The sequence below is a fragment of the Eucyclogobius newberryi genome, unplaced genomic scaffold, assembly GCF_026437365.1.
Source record: "Eucyclogobius newberryi isolate DKJ021-1_F unplaced genomic scaffold, fEucNew1.0.hap1 SCAF_17, whole genome shotgun sequence".
NCBI lineage: Eukaryota > Metazoa > Chordata > Actinopteri > Gobiiformes > Gobiidae > Eucyclogobius > Eucyclogobius newberryi.
Genome location: NW_027315801.1, coordinates 21,462,150 through 21,479,965, shown reverse-complemented (window position 1 = coordinate 21,479,965; position 17,816 = coordinate 21,462,150). Strand labels below are relative to the sequence as shown.

General features: G+C 39.9%; 1 protein-coding gene across 1 annotated transcript; it reads right to left on the bottom strand.

Annotated features, from left to right (window-relative positions):
- Positions 1–733: 733 nt before the first annotated feature.
- LOC140363082 (transcription factor E3-like) lies at positions 734–16,663 on the bottom strand. Its single transcript, XM_072449409.1, has 11 exons — positions 16,480–16,663; positions 13,717–13,815; positions 13,121–13,165; positions 12,886–13,045; positions 12,204–12,422; positions 10,214–10,333; positions 4,903–5,014; positions 3,135–3,191; positions 2,896–2,971; positions 2,648–2,795; positions 734–1,299 (listed from the first exon to the last, which is right to left on the bottom strand). Exons 1-11 carry the CDS (start codon positions 16,620–16,622, stop codon positions 931–933), a joined length of 1,548 nt encoding a protein of 515 aa, XP_072305510.1. The 5' UTR covers positions 16,623–16,663; the 3' UTR covers positions 734–930.
- Positions 16,664–17,816: the final 1,153 nt, after the last annotated feature.

Below are 17,816 nucleotides of genomic sequence, written 5' to 3'. Positions count from 1 at the left end.
GTGATCGCAACTTTGTTCAGCATTTTAAAAGTTTAAACAATATACATACAATTGTAAAAATTATACAGTAAGAGTAAGTTCCAGCATGAAATACATTTGGCCCTTTATATGAACATATATACCGGAATGGTTTCCCTTAAGAGACGAGAAAACTAAATAAATGTGGCGAGCTTCAGGTTCAGTTTGGATGAAAACGGGCAACACCCCAGTAAATAAACCAATGGATTATAAGAACTAAGTTTGGATAGTAAGAACAAGCACTACAAACTTCCGGAAATGTATAAATGGGCCAGTAAAAGGCTAATTTGGTCCTAATGTCTGTTGTCTGTTTTCTCCAAACTGTCTCTGAATACCATGCTCCTTTCTGGCCATATTTATACTTGTAATAACAAGTTTCATGTTTTACTCATTCATATTTACAACTTAAAAACGATGTTCCTTTCTCACCTGATAGGACATTAGAAGACATTTTAAAACGGTCAGTACGATTAGCCAGCATTTCAAAACAAGAGACATTTACGGACATAAAAAAAAAAAACCTGCCGTAACCGATCGGACTGTTGTGATAATTGTGTAAATAATCCATACTGCTCTGCTGTTTGTTGATGTAATGAAACAGTCCTTCAGTTTTAGTTGTAAGGACGGGAAAGTGAGTCAACAGACGCTCCCAACGGTGAATTATTAAGCTTTTCTCGGATCACCAAGGCATTTCATAACTTTTGTCATAGTTAAAAGTCAGTATCACTGTTTTTATAAACCAGGAAACAGGAACTGGCTTGAAATGGAATCAAAGCAGCCCCTGGTGGCCATCAGTGGAATAGCATGTTTGATACAGTTTGTTGATATTGCATAATAGCTTCACTTAAAAACATCCATACTCCGTAACGTCCGTTGAAAATATTCTGTAAATGCGTGCGACCTCAGAGGACCTCAGAGATCCTCCTCCATGCTGAAGCTGCTCCTCCGGCTGCTGCACTTGGACACGGCGCAGGAAAGCAGAGGGTCCGCCCCGCACTCCGCCATCAGCACGTCCACCCCGAGACCCAGGTCCAGGCCGCCCCCCAGCGCGCAGAGGGCGTCCAGGCCCGGGGAGAACACGCTGCCTCCCCGCGCTTCGTCCTCCAGGGGGTCTTCTAAGGTGGTGTCGCTGAAGCTCAAAGAGTCTAGCCCCAGAGGAGACAACAGGGCCGGGGAGACGGACGCGTTCCGAGCCGTGGAGGTGTGGGGCAGGAGGGGCTGTGTCATGGGGGGGTCGAGTGAGGAGGAGATGCCATGGAGACGGGCTTGAATTTCCAACTCCTGCACAAGACAAATGCAGCATGTTTAATAATAATAATACAATAGAATAATGGGATAGACTGGCGGTTGTCAAACTACGGCTCCGGTCAATATTAAAGTGCATATGACAGGTGGGGCTAAAACGTATTGAACATGATTTTGTTTAAGATCTTGCTTAGTTTCCTCCAGTTTGACCATTTTTATGAAGTTCCGGTATGTCATTGTCCTTCCTGGTTGGACATGAGGAGCAGATGTGACAGAGGCAAAGGTGATTACACAACTGTTACCAAGCAACCATACTGAAAATAAGACCCGAAATGCATACGACACAATAGTTATGATTTGACAAATAATAATACTGGATAATGCCTTTATTTTGTCAAATTATTGTTTAAAGTTTCTGTACTTGTCTTAAAATGTGAAAAACAACTTGTTCTTTTTAAACTTTTTGCAGTGGTCCACATGCAACACCTACCTAATGCCTTCTGAGCATCCTAAATATGAGTTGTAATGAGTTTATAAGTGCCTTTTACAACTCTCTGAGGCCGCATTTCCCTCTTTGTTGAGAATAAAACGCTCTGTAATCAGATGCAGAGATAGAAGTGCTGTGGTCTCATTTTGACCCGAATAAATGGAATAACAATACATCTATACTAAGGAAAAGCAGATTTTATTTTGATTAAATGCCCCTTCAAACTCTTCAGAAGTTGTATCAATCACACGTAAACTCTTCCTGCTTTTTGGCAAGAATATTGCTAACTGAGGGTTTTGAAACTCAGCACTACTACAATGTCATTTTCAACTTTGTTTTTTACAAACTGCCAGTTGACTGATGAAAAACTATAACAAATATTTACAGCTGGTTCCATCTCACCAAACAAAGTAATAATTAGAAAAACGGGAGAACCTGACCTCAGCACTAGATCAATATCAGTTTAGGACAGGTTCAATTCCAGGTTTAGTTCAGATTTTTGCCATTTTATGTCTAATACTTTTTTAACTATCCAGTCTCCCGTTTAATGTGTCCAAATCTTGACACATTTATCTAGAAAACCTCCAACAAACACAAAACACCAGCAATGGAAATGAGCGATACCTGTGGAATGTACTTAAGGCTGCAGAAGAAAAAAAACCCTGAAATAACCTTGGATATTTACAAAATGGTTAGTTTTTTAGGCTACTCTATTTCTTTTTTATTTTGTCTTTTTGTTTTTGTAACACTGAGAAAATGGTACCATAGTAGACACATAGCAGCAGCAGCAGTAGTAGTAGTAGTAGTAGTAGTAGTAGTAGTAGTAGTAGTAGTAGTAGTAGTAGTAGTAGTAGTAGTAGTAGTAGTAGTAGTAGTAGTAGTAGTAGTAGTACACACCTGTATTCGTAGTAGCAATGATCTGTTGGTACTTTCCAGTCTCCTCTGTCTGTCCTCCATCTCTCTCGCTCGCTGCTGCTCTTTCTGTAGTTTTCTGATGTAGTCCACAGAGGCCTTCAGGATGGTCCCTTTGTTCCAACGCATCTCTCTGAACCAACGCATCGAAAATCACTTTAGTATAATTATTTACTTGAGGTGATTTTGAAAGACTGAAATCAAAATGTGGATTTCAAAATGCCTTTACTCACGGGTCACTGGACTTGGGAATCAGGACGCCCAGTTCTTTGATTCTGTCATTTATGTTGAACCGCCTTCTCCTCTCAACTGGAGACAGAGCGAGAACAAATGTAGTATTATTATTATAAAGGTATCAATATATAAACAAAACAGCTGCAAAATCCAATTTATTTCAACCACAGTTTTTGGATTTCCAACTCTTTTACTATGTTATGAGTTAATTCATCCATGTTGTGTTGAAGTGACTCACTGAGGTTGTGGTTGTCCTTCTTCTGCCTCTCTTTGATAATGGTTTTGCTTTCCACATCTGGAACAAGAGCAAGAGCAATGAGATTTTTTAAACAGTCAAGAATTACGTTTTACATGGATTTACATCATATTTGACAGAGGACAAATTCTATGAGCCAGGTTCAAGACGACTGACCGTAGAATTGGCTTTTTGAGCACGTTTTAGGTTGAAGGGAAACAAACTGAAAACTAGTGGTTCTAGTGTTGAGTGAATAGAGTAGAAACATTGCCATAGAATGACTGTAGTGTGTAGAGGAAGTGTGAAGTGATGATGTGGAGAACTGAGAGCGGCAGGGGAGGACAGGAAGAGCTGATCCTGATTCAGCAAATCTGACACTTCAGGAACAGACTACTGCAATAAACCAGGAACTATCAACTGAAAAAGTCATAAAAACTAAAATATTTAGATTTATTTTGACACTTATGAATTTTATCAAAACGATAAAGCTATATTTGTAGTAGTAGCAGTATCATTATTGTTGAATACTTTACAATCAGCCTCTGAGTTCTGTGACCATTAAATAGTACATTTTCTGTTTTTGCACAACCTCAAATCGCAAATTGCACAAGGACTATGCAGACAAAATTATGCAACTATCAACATTCTAGCTTTGCGTTAATAAAAAAGTTGAAGTAATTTGTCAGGTATCACAATCGCTTTCTGCCAAATATCGTCCCTCAGGGCGGTCAGCACTTGGTTCTATCAAACAGCTTTTATGCAGACTTTATAAAGGGCAGAGATGGCAACCAATATAAGCACTAAATGCTCACCTGTAAACTTAAAAGCGTTATGGACAATTTTTCGGCGATTTGAGAACTCAGGCGGAAGTGCGCATGCGCACTACCCCGTGTGGACTGATACACCACACACGTGTGTTTGTTTATCAGCCCGACGGATCACATCTCATCTCTCGTCTCCCGTAGATTTCCGTCTCTCGAACAGTCTTTTTCCATCCTAATTTTGTCCTGTACACTGAGGGAACTATATTATGATAGATCAATGCGCTTAGACACGCAGAAACGTGCTGCTCGTGAGGACGGCTGCAGGTGAGTGGTAGGTGAGTTTTATCATTGATACGTGGCAGGACTAATCGGCAGTCCACGCCACGAGGAAATGAGACTTAGATTTGGGCCAAAAAATTCAACCTTTAACTAATAAATCAGTGTAGCTCCACTACTACACACTCAGAAAGTTTCATTCACTTACAAGCCATGTTTCAGTTGTTAAAACTGATTTGTTTGAGTTCATTATAGTTGACCTGTATGCTAATCACAAATGGTAATCATTGACAAGCATTTTATGCAAAACTCACCACAACAAAGCCACATTAGCGTTTTAAAATGCAGCTGTACATTTCACAATGTAAATTGTTATTGTATAAATGTCAGCACCGCAGCTGACAGTAAAGCTCAGAAATGTTCTGATATCTGAACAGTTTATGCAGATTTCTTTTGGAGTTTACATTTGTTTACATTAGTGACTGGCGTAGTGACGGCTGCAGGCGGCGTACAGGTCACATATCTGCATGGATTAATTCTTATAAAAACAATTAGACTTTTTAAAGTTCAATATATGTTAACAGAAATGCCCCTTATCAAGTAGTCACAATTCTGTATTTTAGGCAATGTTTTATTTATTTATTTATTTTATTTTTTACAAATGATCCAAATCCTTTTTAAGGCCTTGTAACAAATACAATCAAAAGTATTAGAGCCCAATCAGTACTCACCGTGGATCTCGTGTTTGATCGCATGCATCTCGGCCGGACAGCTGTTGCTAACAGTAACGGAGGGCGTGGCCAACCCTTTGGTGTACATATCCAGAGCCCCCACATCTGGCATCTGGAAAAGACCAATCAGAGGGTCAGGTACAGAGACAACCTGGAGCTGACCAATCAGAGGGTCAGGTACAGAGACAACCTGGAGCTGACCAATCGGATCAGAACTATCCAACTATTGCAACTAAATTAAGATTAATACAAATACTTTTTTGGTGAAAGGAGTTTTCTTCAAAATAACATTTTGACTTTGTAAGTTAAAAAACAAAACAAACAAATGAACAAACAAACAAACAAACAAACAAACAAACGATTAACCAGTTGGAAGCTATTGTTTTGGTCATATAGTGATTTCAAAAGACTGCTGGGAGTATTTTGTACATTTCCCCTTTTCTTTCAGTTTTTGACCCTAGATTTGTTTTAATTCCTGAGTGAGTTTTCTTTCTATTGACATATTGATTTCATACATACATAAATCATTTCTCCTTGGACAGCCCCAGTTTTGAGTGTGTAAAAACACATCTGTGTAAATTCTCTGTCTCTGAAGGTGCAATAAATTTACACTTTTGCCTTAACAAGGCACAAAGGTTAAAGTATGAATACTGTTTGCTTAGTTCAGGTCACTATTTGAGGCTATTTGTTTCTGTGACCAAGTTAAGATTATGTCACTATGATTATTGAGTCAATTTGCTTTGCCTAATCCATTCAGGATGTGTACTGTTCCAAGCTCAACGCTTTCCCCCATGTAACTGACAACACTATGAACTCATAGTTTGTCTAGTTAGTCTAAATTGTCTTGTGTTTGTGCTTAAATGCAACAACATTATTGCAGTTAATGTTTTGGTTCACAGTCTGATAAAACCTTTAAAATATATGTATTGTGTGTACAAAATGTTGTACTTTGTCTGTGCTTTCCCAATCTCTTCTCACACAGGAGCTAAAGCAGCCCCTCCTCCCTGAGAGAAAACTCCTCTTGTAGTACTGATCCTTTAATTGCTTAATTGCTGCTGTAGTTTTTATCTATTTATTTGACGTCTGTGAATAATCTCTAAAAAGTCTGCTGCTGTGTGGTTAGACAAGACAAGATTTGAATGTGACATCTTATCCTTAGGAATAATGTGTGAAATTAGTTTCACTAAAAATAAAGTTAACAACTGGATTTTGGAACTAGTTCAAAGTTTGGTGAGAAAATTTTACTAAATATAATTTGTGACACTAACATTGATCTGAGTCAGGACTAAATCAAGACTTAACTACAATGAAAGTGTGATTTACCACATTGTCCCCCAAACAAAGCCTAGTTTAAGCAGAAATAGAGCGTTTGACATTTTCATTGTACCAAGGCTGACTCAGGGATGTTTGTGAGGCTACAAGTATCCACTGGGTTTGTGTCAGTTGTGTTGTGAGCTTGTGTGGAGAGCCAAAGATTATCAGAGAGCGAGGAGCCTCTTATCCCTCACACCAGGCCTGTGTCTGTAACAGATTCTTCCAAAACTGATAACAAACACAACATTTCACACAACAGCAGTGAGTCCTGGGATACTCCTCCTCAGAACGTACTGCACTATGTTGTAATTATTATATATTGCAATGAGGGCGAAGTCAAGGGATGTCAGGATTAACCGACTTAACTTCTATGAGACAGTATTAAGATAGTAAGTTAGTTTACAGTTCTGCAGAAAAGTCTCAGCTCACAGCAATCGTGATTTAGTAAAACATGGTATTTTTTCCCTTTTTTCGAATACGTCCAGTAGCTTTTTGACAAGTAAGCATTGCGAAGGTGATTCAGTTCAAACCAAACCAGTTTTAGTCATCTCATTTGATTTATCCTTAGATTACAGCACCATGCTTATGAAACTGAAACAAGAGAGATGTTTTGTGGCATAATATAATTGCAAAATAGAACATTTTCCTCATAACTACAATTAGTTTTGATTTTAAGCCGGAAAGCAAAAACATACATGTCAAACTCCAAGCCGTTCCACGTGTTCCCCGTTTAAAACTGAACATAATTTTACCTCAGTTTTGATCCTGCGTTTGTCATGGTCCGGCAGCAGCACTAAGATCCTCATGTTTCTACCGGAGTAAGTACAAGGGCTCTTATCTGCTCTGTCCAAAACCACTCTGAACTGAAATAAAAAAAAAACAACTATGCGCCTGTCTGCTCTTCCACGGCCTGGAAAAAGAACTGTTTTCCCTGCTATTCCTAGTCCATTACTTTTTCAAAATAAAGAGTGTGTCTTTCTGCTGGTCCTCATAGTGGTCCTGTATCTGCTCCTGCAAACAGCCTGTAGCTGAATGAATGAGGAAGGCTCAGATTGAATGAGGAAGTGCAGGACTCAGATCCTCCTCCTGCCTCCTGCGCGTGTGTGTGTGTGCGAGCGCGTGCGTGTGTATGTGTGTGTGTGTGCGCGTGTATGTGTGTGTGTGTGTGTGTGCGCGTGTATGTGTGTGTGTGTGTGTGTGTGCGCGCGCGCGCGTGCGTGTATGTGTGCGCGCATGTGTGTGTGTGTGTTTGTGTGTGTGCGTATGTGTGTGTATGTGCATGTGTGTATGTGTGTGCGTGTGTAGGTGTGTGCGTATGTGTGTATGTGTGTGTATGTGTGTGTGTCTGTGTATGTGTATGTATGTTTGTGTGTGTGTGTGTGTGTTTCTGTGTGTGTGTGTGTGTTTCTGTGTGTGTGTGTGTGTGTGTATGTATGTGAGTGTGTGTGTGTGTGTGTATGTGTGTGTAATTTCGGTTAATGTTAGACAATAGCAAAAAAAGATGATTAAGGACAGGATTAGTCTCCAGGAAATGAATAACAGCATAACAGTATCTCGCTTGTAATAAAAAATAACCCAGAGCATTTAGTGCAGGGTTTAGCCAAACAACAGCAAAAATGAGCAAGAAATCACACTGTAGTTGGAGTTGAGGATTTACTCCAAAAGAGGCAAAATAAGGAAGAATTCACCAACACAACAGAGTTCCCCTTTTGGGCTGTTTCACAAAAGAAGTTGAACAAACCCTGAATGATCCTACTCAGACCAGGCCATCCCACAAAAAAGTCATTATCCACTTAAATAGAAATACTTTTTTAAAGACTTTTGTGAGCATTAACCTTATATTAGCGTTAATTTGACCTCAAAACATCCCCCAAAGTTGTTTTTTCGTTCATCCATGCATTTAGTAGATTTACGGCACTCATCTGAAACAGGGAGAGGAGTTTTCAGAGAGCCAACATCTGCCCAGTCGGTATAAGCAAGATTTACATCAGAAACGCACTTCTGTCACTCATTTTTGTACAAAATGTATTTAATTAATAATGATAAAAGCAGTGTCCAGTCCACCACGGCGGGGAGCGCTGGAAAGGAGCCGAATCAATCCAAAGTCCATCCTTTTTCATTTCTAGGTGAGCAACTTCGCCACAAGAAATACATATTTGTTTGTGTAATGCATTTTGCACAGCGCAAAATATTATAATCACAAATGTATTTAGTAGACAATGAAAAAAAAAGAGAAGCAAAATATGGGGCTTTTAATCCACAGTTTTTCATCAATTGCCACATTTCAAAGCCACAGATTGGTGGTCATTGGTCAATACAGTGGATCATTTCTCACATCTTTATTCAAAATGTTTGTTACGGAAGGTATAATAAAAACATACAAAATAAAGTACCGGTACTACTTATGGCAATTTCCCATGAACCACAAATATAGTCTGCTTAAATCCAATTCAAATAATAAATAATGATGCAAGAAGGTTTAATCAATTCATTAGGCTTTTTCGGGTATTTGAGTGGTTGGAATGAGTAAAAACAGTGAGTAAACTGTAGAATCAGAGAAATATGTCGGTGTAATCCCTCATTCGTCCAGGCGTGTTCCATAGTAGAAAAAGCTTCAGTTGTAGTCATCTGGACTCAGTTTGAAAAAGTAGACGTTTCGACTCTCATCCAAGAGTCATTGTCAATAACAGAATTTAGGTCGAGAACTCCGATATTAATACTGTTCTGTGGTAAGACCCGCCCATTGGGAGGAGCCTTCCTGAAGTAGAAAGAGTTGTTGGTTTCAACAGAAACTCCCCCCTTGTATCTACCGAGCTAGCCTATTCAGAATCTTAATGGGCTGTTAAAACCTCTTTGTCTTAGTGAGACCCTGGCTCAACCACCCTGAGTACCTGATTAGCATTTGAATTCCCTGGTCCTTTACCTTTCCAGGGGTTCAGTAACCCATTATAGATAACAGGAAGATTAAACCTAAGCCCTCCATTTCTGTTTAAAGAAGGTCTTTCTTTTTTAACAAAAATAGCTTCCTTGACTCCTCTTTCAAACCATCTTTTCTCCCTGCTTAAAACCTTCACCTCACCGTCTTCAAACAGGACAGAAGGACAAAAGGGAAACTGAACAGAGAAGGAAGGGTGTTTCTATCCCTTATGTGTCTGGCCTGTCGGAAAAACTGCAGAGAATTTTTAGACAACACGAAGTCCCTGTTTATTTTAAACCAGGCAACACTTTAAGACAAAAACTGGTTCACCCAAAGGACAAATTGCCGACTCAAAAACAGAGCAATGTAGTTTATTCGATCCAATGCAGTGAAGAAAGCTGTAAAGAACGTTACATAGGTGAGACGAAACAGCCTCTACACAAGAGGCTCTATCAGCACAGAAGAAATACAAGTTCAGGACCTCAGAGTGCCGTGCATCTCCATCTTGAAGCCTCTAATCACTCGTTTGAAGACGGTGAGGTGAAGGTTTTAAGCAGGGAGAAAAGATGGTTTGAAAGAGGAGTCAAGGAAGCTATTTTTGTTAAAAAAGAAAGACCTTCTTTAAACAGAAATGGAGGGCTTAGGTTTCATCTTCCTGTTATCTATAATGGGTTACTGAACCCCTGGAAAGGTAAAGGACCAGGGCATTCAAATGCTAATCAGGTACTCAGGGTGGTTGAGCCAGGGTCTCACTAAGACAAAGAGGTTTTAACAGCCCATTAAGATTCTGAATAGGCTTGCTCGGTAGATACAAGGGGGGAGTTTCTGTTGAAACCAACAACTCTTTCTACTTCAGGAAGGCTCCTCCCAATGGGCGGGTCTTACCACAGAACAGTATTAATATCGGAGTTCTCGACCTAAATTCTGTTATTGACAATGACTCTTGGATGAGAGTCGAAACGTCTACTTTTTCAAACTGAGTCCAGATGACTACAACTGAAGCTTTTTCTACTGTAGAATCAGAGCTCTCACTCACAGCAGCAGGATTTACAAACATGAGTGAACTGTGTGCGCTTTTACCGTTGTGGCGAACTGCAGTCCCGGGTTGAACAGGGTCATATATTCATCGTTCAGAGTCACATATTCATCGTTCAGACTTGACTCCAGGCTGATGATATCTTCAAGCACCGCCTCCACCATCTGGAATCAGCCAATCACAGACATCGATTCATTTCATATTGAGGTCGCCATAATAATCACACAGTGACAACAAAAAGAGTTTTATGGGGACTAAACCAGGTCTATGGGGACTAAACCAGGTCTATGGGGACTAAACCAGGTCTATGGGGACTAAACCAGGACTATGGGGACTAAACCAGGTCTATGGGGACTAAACCATGTCTATGGGGACTAAAACAGGTCTATGGGGACTAAAACAGGTCTATGGGGACTATAACAGGTCTATGGGGACTAAACCAGGTCTATGGGGTCTAAAACAGGTCTATGGGGACTAAACCAGGTCTATGAGGACTAAAACAGGTCTATGGGGACTAAAACAGGTCTATGGGGACTAAACCAGGTCTATGAGGACTATAACAGGTCTATGGGGACTAAACCAGAACTATGGGAACTAAACCAGGTCTATGGGGACTAAAACAGGTCTATGGGGACTAAACCAGGTCAACGGGGACTAAAACAGGTCTATGGGGACTAAAACAGGTCTATGGGGACTATAACAGGTCTATGGGGACTAAACCAGGTCTATGGGGACTAAACCAGGTCTATGAGGACTAAAACAGGTCTATGGGGACTAAAACAGGTCTATGGGGACTAAACCAGGTCTATGGGGACTAAAACAGGTCTATGGGGACTAAACCAGGACTATGGGGACTAAACCAGGTCTATGGGGACTAAAACACTAAAACAGGTCTATGGGGACTAAATCAGGTCTATGAGGACTGAACAAATTTACACATAACTGCAGTTTAGTTTTGCAATATGTTGTGTGAGAGGTTGGTTGCATTGTAGATACTGACGGTGGAGAGGAGAACACTTTTCCTGTATTTTTGGATAGTTTTTGGATTGTGGCTTTTACAGGGAAGCTGTAGCTCTGAGTCAGATCCTCCACAAACGATGAGTCGACACAAACAGAAATGTCCCTGAATCTGCAGAATGTGGCCAAAGCAACAGGAACCAGCAGGAACTGACTGGACTGAAGCTAACTGGGACTAAAAACAGTTTGAACGGTAATATTGTACTAAACAAGATGGGGCATTAAAGGTACACTATGTAACTTTTGTTGTGAGGTGCTGCAGCCTGATTGTCCCCACAAAGAGGTTATTGCTTTGTCTAGAGCGTTCCAAAGTATGTTTGCAATCATTTATTCAATTGCAGGTGTTATTGCAGCCAAGAACAGTCTACTAAATGTGTAAAATATGTATCAGTTCAATAATGCACTAATTATATAAAACTGAAAAAAACAATATATATATTTTAATGACTCAATAAAATTGAAGTTAGGCTTGACTTAATTGCTCCATGTCGTGGTATATGCATCATTCTGAAACCCATGGACAGATAAACGTGTCCTGGTCATTTGAGCTTTGATCCTTGATTGTCTCTGGTGTTGAACCTGAAGCAGGGGACCAGAGCTGAGGGTCGTGGTCAGGGGTGGAAAGCTTATGGTTCGTCTATAGTCTGTATGATTTTGGCTGTTGGTGGGAAAAGAGAGGAAACTTAATGATGAATTTAATATTTGTATTTAGGAGCACTGCTGTTGTTGTCTATTTATATAGTGTAAATTCAATAGGTGCTAGTGTGTGAATGTGTTTGAGTCATGGACTTAAATGTCCTTCTCTCTAAACCTGACCAAGAACTACAGGTATCAAACAAAGTGTTGCTAAATCTGGTGCAGAGTGTGCACTGTCCGTGTTTTAAATAAATAAAGATAAATGGCCACACAGGGACTATGGGAATTTAACCCATAACCAATGACAATAATAGTTGAATAAAACCTCATATTTTTTTATGATACATATTAGTATTTGTGCAAAGTACCATGGTACAGTACCTGTTCTTGTTTAAGGCTGAGTGGGACTGAGCTGGTCTTGTGAGCAAAGTCTCTCTTGAGGTCCATCTGGCTCTTTGCTGCATCCTGATTGGCTGATTGGGCCTGTCCTTTCTCGTGATTGGCTGCTTTGCCTTGGGCTGTGGACAGGTACTGTTTGACCTGCTGTTTTTGAGCCTGCTGAATGTGGTACCGGGTTGGGTTCTCCAGGCCAGTTTGCACCTGAGGACAGAGAGACATTGTTTGTGAAGATTGTGATGTTACTTACACAATTTACCTCTCTTTGTTGGTACACAATCAGGAATATAAAGGATAGAGAAGCACAGTTGGGGAACCTATGTTGGCGTATTTTAGCGGAAATGTTCTGGTTTTGGATACTCAACAAAGGACACAAAATGAACGGACCTCCTTCTTTGGCACTGCACTTTCTTAGTGAAGAAAAGTAATACAAACATCTCAAAATTTGGTCGGTAACTAAATACTATTCTATACAAACCACCTTATATTTGTGTTTAGGGTAGGTCTCTTCTATTATAGTATTGAATGAAATGAATATAAATGTATTATTATGAACATGTTATATACGATTTCTTCAAATGTGTAAAATAAATGAGAAACAAGCATGTTGTAGTTAAAAGACAGAAGAATCATTTTAAACTCAGGAAGTCTTCATGATGATAAATACCTTGAGGATCTCCAGAGGGACCTGTGCTGGAGCCCCAGAGCCTGAAGACAGTGAAACCTGGATGGGCTCTGAGCTCTGAGCTGGAGCCTTCCGTTTCTGGAGCTCTTTCTGCTGCTGTTCGAAAGCCTGCTGCCTCATCAGGTCTTGCCGAAGAAGAACTCTGAGGAGAAGACAAGTATGTACTGACAATGAATGTAGTAGTAAATAAGACGTTGTGAAGTAAATCATATTTTACCTGGAGGGCAGAGAAGATGACAAGGATGGACTAGATCCAGAAGAACTGTGGAAGAAATATGAGTAAAATATACCCATTTGACACTAAATGTGCAGAAAAACTCTAAACATCTTTCACAATACTCAATAATAGTGTTCAAGGTCAACATTATAAAATGTTAAAAAAATTGACAAGAACAAATAAACTAATATAAACATGATTGCCCTCCACAAATGCCTCAATTATAATAATGTGGTGGTTATTACTCAGTAGACAAAGAGTTGTTAACTTAGCATTTGCCAGTTCAATCCCCACACATTCAGCGCCTAATGGTGTAACAGATTAAGTGATAGTAAATGTGAGAACACATTTAAATGTGAATTCAAAACAATCTTTGATGGATAGCCCCTCCTGATTATATCATTATCATTTGCTGTTGAACTGTCAGAGTGAATGTAGTGGGTGTGAAAACAGTATCAGCTCTGGAGTACAGACACTTAACCCTGATACTAGCCTAACTCTCACTGAGTGACACTCAGCAGACTCCAAAGGTCAGAGGTCATGTTGCGGAGGTAGTCAGTAGGTCTTGTTTCGGACCAGGATCAATCCTGGCTTACCTGACGCAGATTGGCTGGCTCTTGATTTGGTAGAAGGTGTCAGTGTCTGAGGGGAGAAGACTTTCCACCTCTATGTCAGCCACGATTCCAGACTCCACCCTGAGAAAAATCAGTTGTAACATGTTAGAAAAATACTGATAATGTGTTTAAATTGTCAATTATAATGCTTATTGGTTGCAGGTAGTTGTATATTTCATTACTGTTTATTAGGACAAAAAGCAGCAATTTGCTGCCCCCTGCTGGCTTCAAGCCACTATGTAAATAATACAACTCAATATCAGAACTAAAACTTAAGTTAAAATTCAAGTTGTTGTCTTTTATCTGGTGAGAAATTCCTAAAATCTATATCTAAATGCTAAACGTAATATTGTTCAGGTAAGTTGTCTTTGCCTCTTTCCAGAAGAAACTTAATGTCAATCACAGCCCGAGCCCCTGCAATTTTATTACTGTCAGGTTTGTTTGTTGATCCCCCCATTAGCCTTGGCTATTCTCCCTGGGGTCCACATCATAAGAAAACATTACATTCAGTTAAAAACATTGTATTAAATAAGAAAATACTACTAATTACCAGTACATTATATATATATATATATAAATAATAAGTTTCATCCATCCCAACACAGATTTATTCTGAGACTTTTATTTTGTTCTGTAGGAACATGAGGAGCACAGCTGAACACTAGTCTGCACAAACAAGAAGTGGGTTCGAGGGTTTGAATGCTGAGTCACTGTAAATAGCACAGAAATTAAGTCTGTACAGATTTATCTTTCACTTACATTTCCTCAAAAATCTAGACATGGACAATGTTCTAGACGGCAGCTAAAGGAGGCTAGTGTTTCATTTACATCTGGAAACAGTTACATGACTCAGCACAAAATAAAAATGCACCATAAAAGCTTCTGAGACGGCAACTGGGTCAAACGTACAGAAAAACATTCAAACATACTGAAAAGACTGGTTTGAATTTAGGTATTTGTGTTAGGGCTGTACTTACAACAAAGATACAGTCATATTGTGACAGACTTCTTGGCAATGCTCGTATCTATACAGAGCAGTGTGTATTGTGATACTTTAAACAATATAAATACACCTGCTGACTGTTGCATTAAGGCTGAATCTTCTGGTTTGAAAAGGTGACTATTCATGTGATTTTAATAATAAGGGTCTTGTGAACATGAAATTCCAATGCATTTGTTTTAATTCTACATAATCAAAACATATTTATGTTCATTGTAACACCAGTTTTAAGGGATAACCATATATCAGGATAAGTAATGTATTGATAATTTTTAATTTAGTTAATTTTATTGTATTTCTGTAATTTCTTTGTGATTTGAATGCATTTTTCCTGCTGTGTGAAGCACTTTGAATTGCCTTGTGTATGAAATGTGCTCTACAAATAAACTTGCCTTGCCTTGCCTTGCCTTGTGAGGTACAAGGCAATACCCAGCCCGGTTTTTAGGCTGGCCATTTACATTGATTTTTGAGCTAATTATTTATTTTCCTGTATTTTCTCCAGACAATGAGGCATTTCAAATGAATTCTGTCTTAGACTCCGACTAACACCCACTTCTAAAGCTCTCTAAGTGCATTAACAAATTGGGACTTATCCTTTCCAGATAAAACATTCAAACTGAAAAGATAAACCACTGTTGACTTGTTTGGTTTGGCCTTATGTTTTTTAAAGAACAGATTATTCTATTATCATTTTGACAGCACATCACACATCGGACTGTGCAGAAACTATTTTCTTAGATCCAGAGGGACTGACATCACTTCTTAGTCTGTTGGATGTATCTACCACTGAGGTTTTTGATAAGGTTCCATCTATTGGAGGATTACTCTTATGTAGCATGTTTCAGGTTGACGAGGGTCCAGGAATCAAATCTGGGACCTGTTTGCTGTGAGGTGACAGACCAACAAAGTATATGTCACTGCTTAAGCCTCGTGTCACTTTAAAGAACTGTTGATTAGTGTCAACACCGGTCAGTGACTCATAAACCAGATTTAGAAACTCTAGAAACGCAAACTCAGCTTATTTTAAGCTGTAAACCTGGACATGTCACCAGCAGTCCAAGGGTCATAGAGCAAAATACAGGACACTCCACAATGCTATAATTAAGACCCAAGGCAACTACTGTATTCAAACAAATTACTCATTTTTAAATCAAATCTAGTACACCGAGAGCCTGAGAGGTAAAGTTCTCCTTAAGCACATTTGAACAAGACAACAGCAGTTTATAAGGTTATTAGTTTCTTTTTTCACTGTGTTTATTTGCCAAGATCGTCTGACAGTGTTGCTGTACCCTTAAACCAAAACACTTTACCAAACGTGAATGTGTTTGTGAGTGATTGGTGAATGGAGATGCGGTTGGCCCAGAACGGTAGCCACATCTCTTGTCAGTCAGCCCCCGGGCAGTTGTGGCTTCAGAAATAGCTTAATTATGGAATAAGGGAATGCAAAAAACAGGAAGTCAAAAGGCTATAACTTTAACTCCTAACTTTTATAAACATGATATAACCCACATTAGTGATTGACATGTGTGAATATAAACTAAATACATAAGTCATTTGGGTTCAGATTGGAACAGAATAAGAGACCAAAAGAAAACAGTCTGAATGAATGCTAAAGCCAGTGGACGTGATGATGCAATAAACGTATAGAAACAACCATTTAATCTGTAATAAGTAGGTAATAACACTTTCTATTAATAACACATCACCAGTCTCAGGATAAGCTTTGCGGAAGTTCCGAGACCCACCGGACGAGGTTGAGAGACTCCGCCGAATCGAGGATCACGAAGACGGTCTGAGGCTGGAGCAGGCCGGCCTCTGTGACCTCCGGCTCGGCTCCGGCTCGGCTCCGCTCCGCGCAAAGGAGTTGGTTCACGTTGACATTGGACATCTCTTCCCGCTCTTTAATCCACAAAAGCGAGAGAGAAAAATGTGCGTAAATACGTCCCCGAAAAAAAAGAGTCCGAATCATGTGCGTAAATACGTCCCCGAAAAAAAAGAGTCCGAATCGAGCCGAATTTGCCTAGTGCATGGTAAAGAAAGTGTCTGAGAAGCGGATTAGAGCGGAGGAAGTATACGCTCTAGTCTTGTTCGCACCTGGAGCGGAATGAACGGAGCGACTGTACCGAGAGCAGCAGCTGTGAGCGGGAACATAAACCTCTAGATGAACCCGGACCGACGCAGAAAGTTTACAAGCGAGCGGCGTCTCTGAAAGCTTTAAATAGAGAAACGTGCAGCTAATCGAGTCAGTTAAAGCCTGTGTTTTGGAGCAGAGTTCACACTTACGCATCACAGCATTTACTCTATTGTATACACCATAAAATGTAAGACTGTGTTACTCCTATAATGCATACATAACTGCGAGATTGGTCAATAATGCAATTATTCCTATGATACTTCCATGGTCAATACAATGTAATGAACTAGGCTGCGTCTTTTGGACCTCATACAGTCAATGACATTGCAGAAATCGCTCATATCTTTAATTCGTGGTCCATCTAGGTGTAAAAAGCATGCCTTTGATTTTGCAGTTACAACAGAAGGGGGCAGGATTTAGGGCTGTGGACCGATGCGGCCAAGAGCCAATCAGCGCTGGTTACTTTGTTGCTAAGCCAATGAGAGTAGGACCGGCTTCTGTAGCGGCCAATCAGCGCGTCCCGCTTTCTAAACCACGCCCGCGATCTTTGTTGATCCTTTACGGGAAAAGCGAAAGTATGCCGGGGAAATCCAAACTGACGTCAGCGTGGACGGATAATCGGCTGAGCGCAGACTGACAGCAGTGACGGCCAATCAGAGCGCAGGAAATAGTTCCGGTGATGTTTTGATTGCACTTTCAGCTGTTTCAGAGTCTTGCGTCATCGGTCTGAGGGTTACAAACATAATCGAAACGATACTAATAAAATGTGGCATCTTTTTTATCATTAATATCTTTAAGACACGTAAGATGGTCAATATCCAGCTCGAACGGAAAGTCCATACCTTTCGAATAGACCCAGATATCAGACACAGGACTCTTGCGGTTTGTAAAAAATGCTCTAAAAATCTTTATTGTTGCAGAGAATATTCACAAACAACAGCCGAGTCA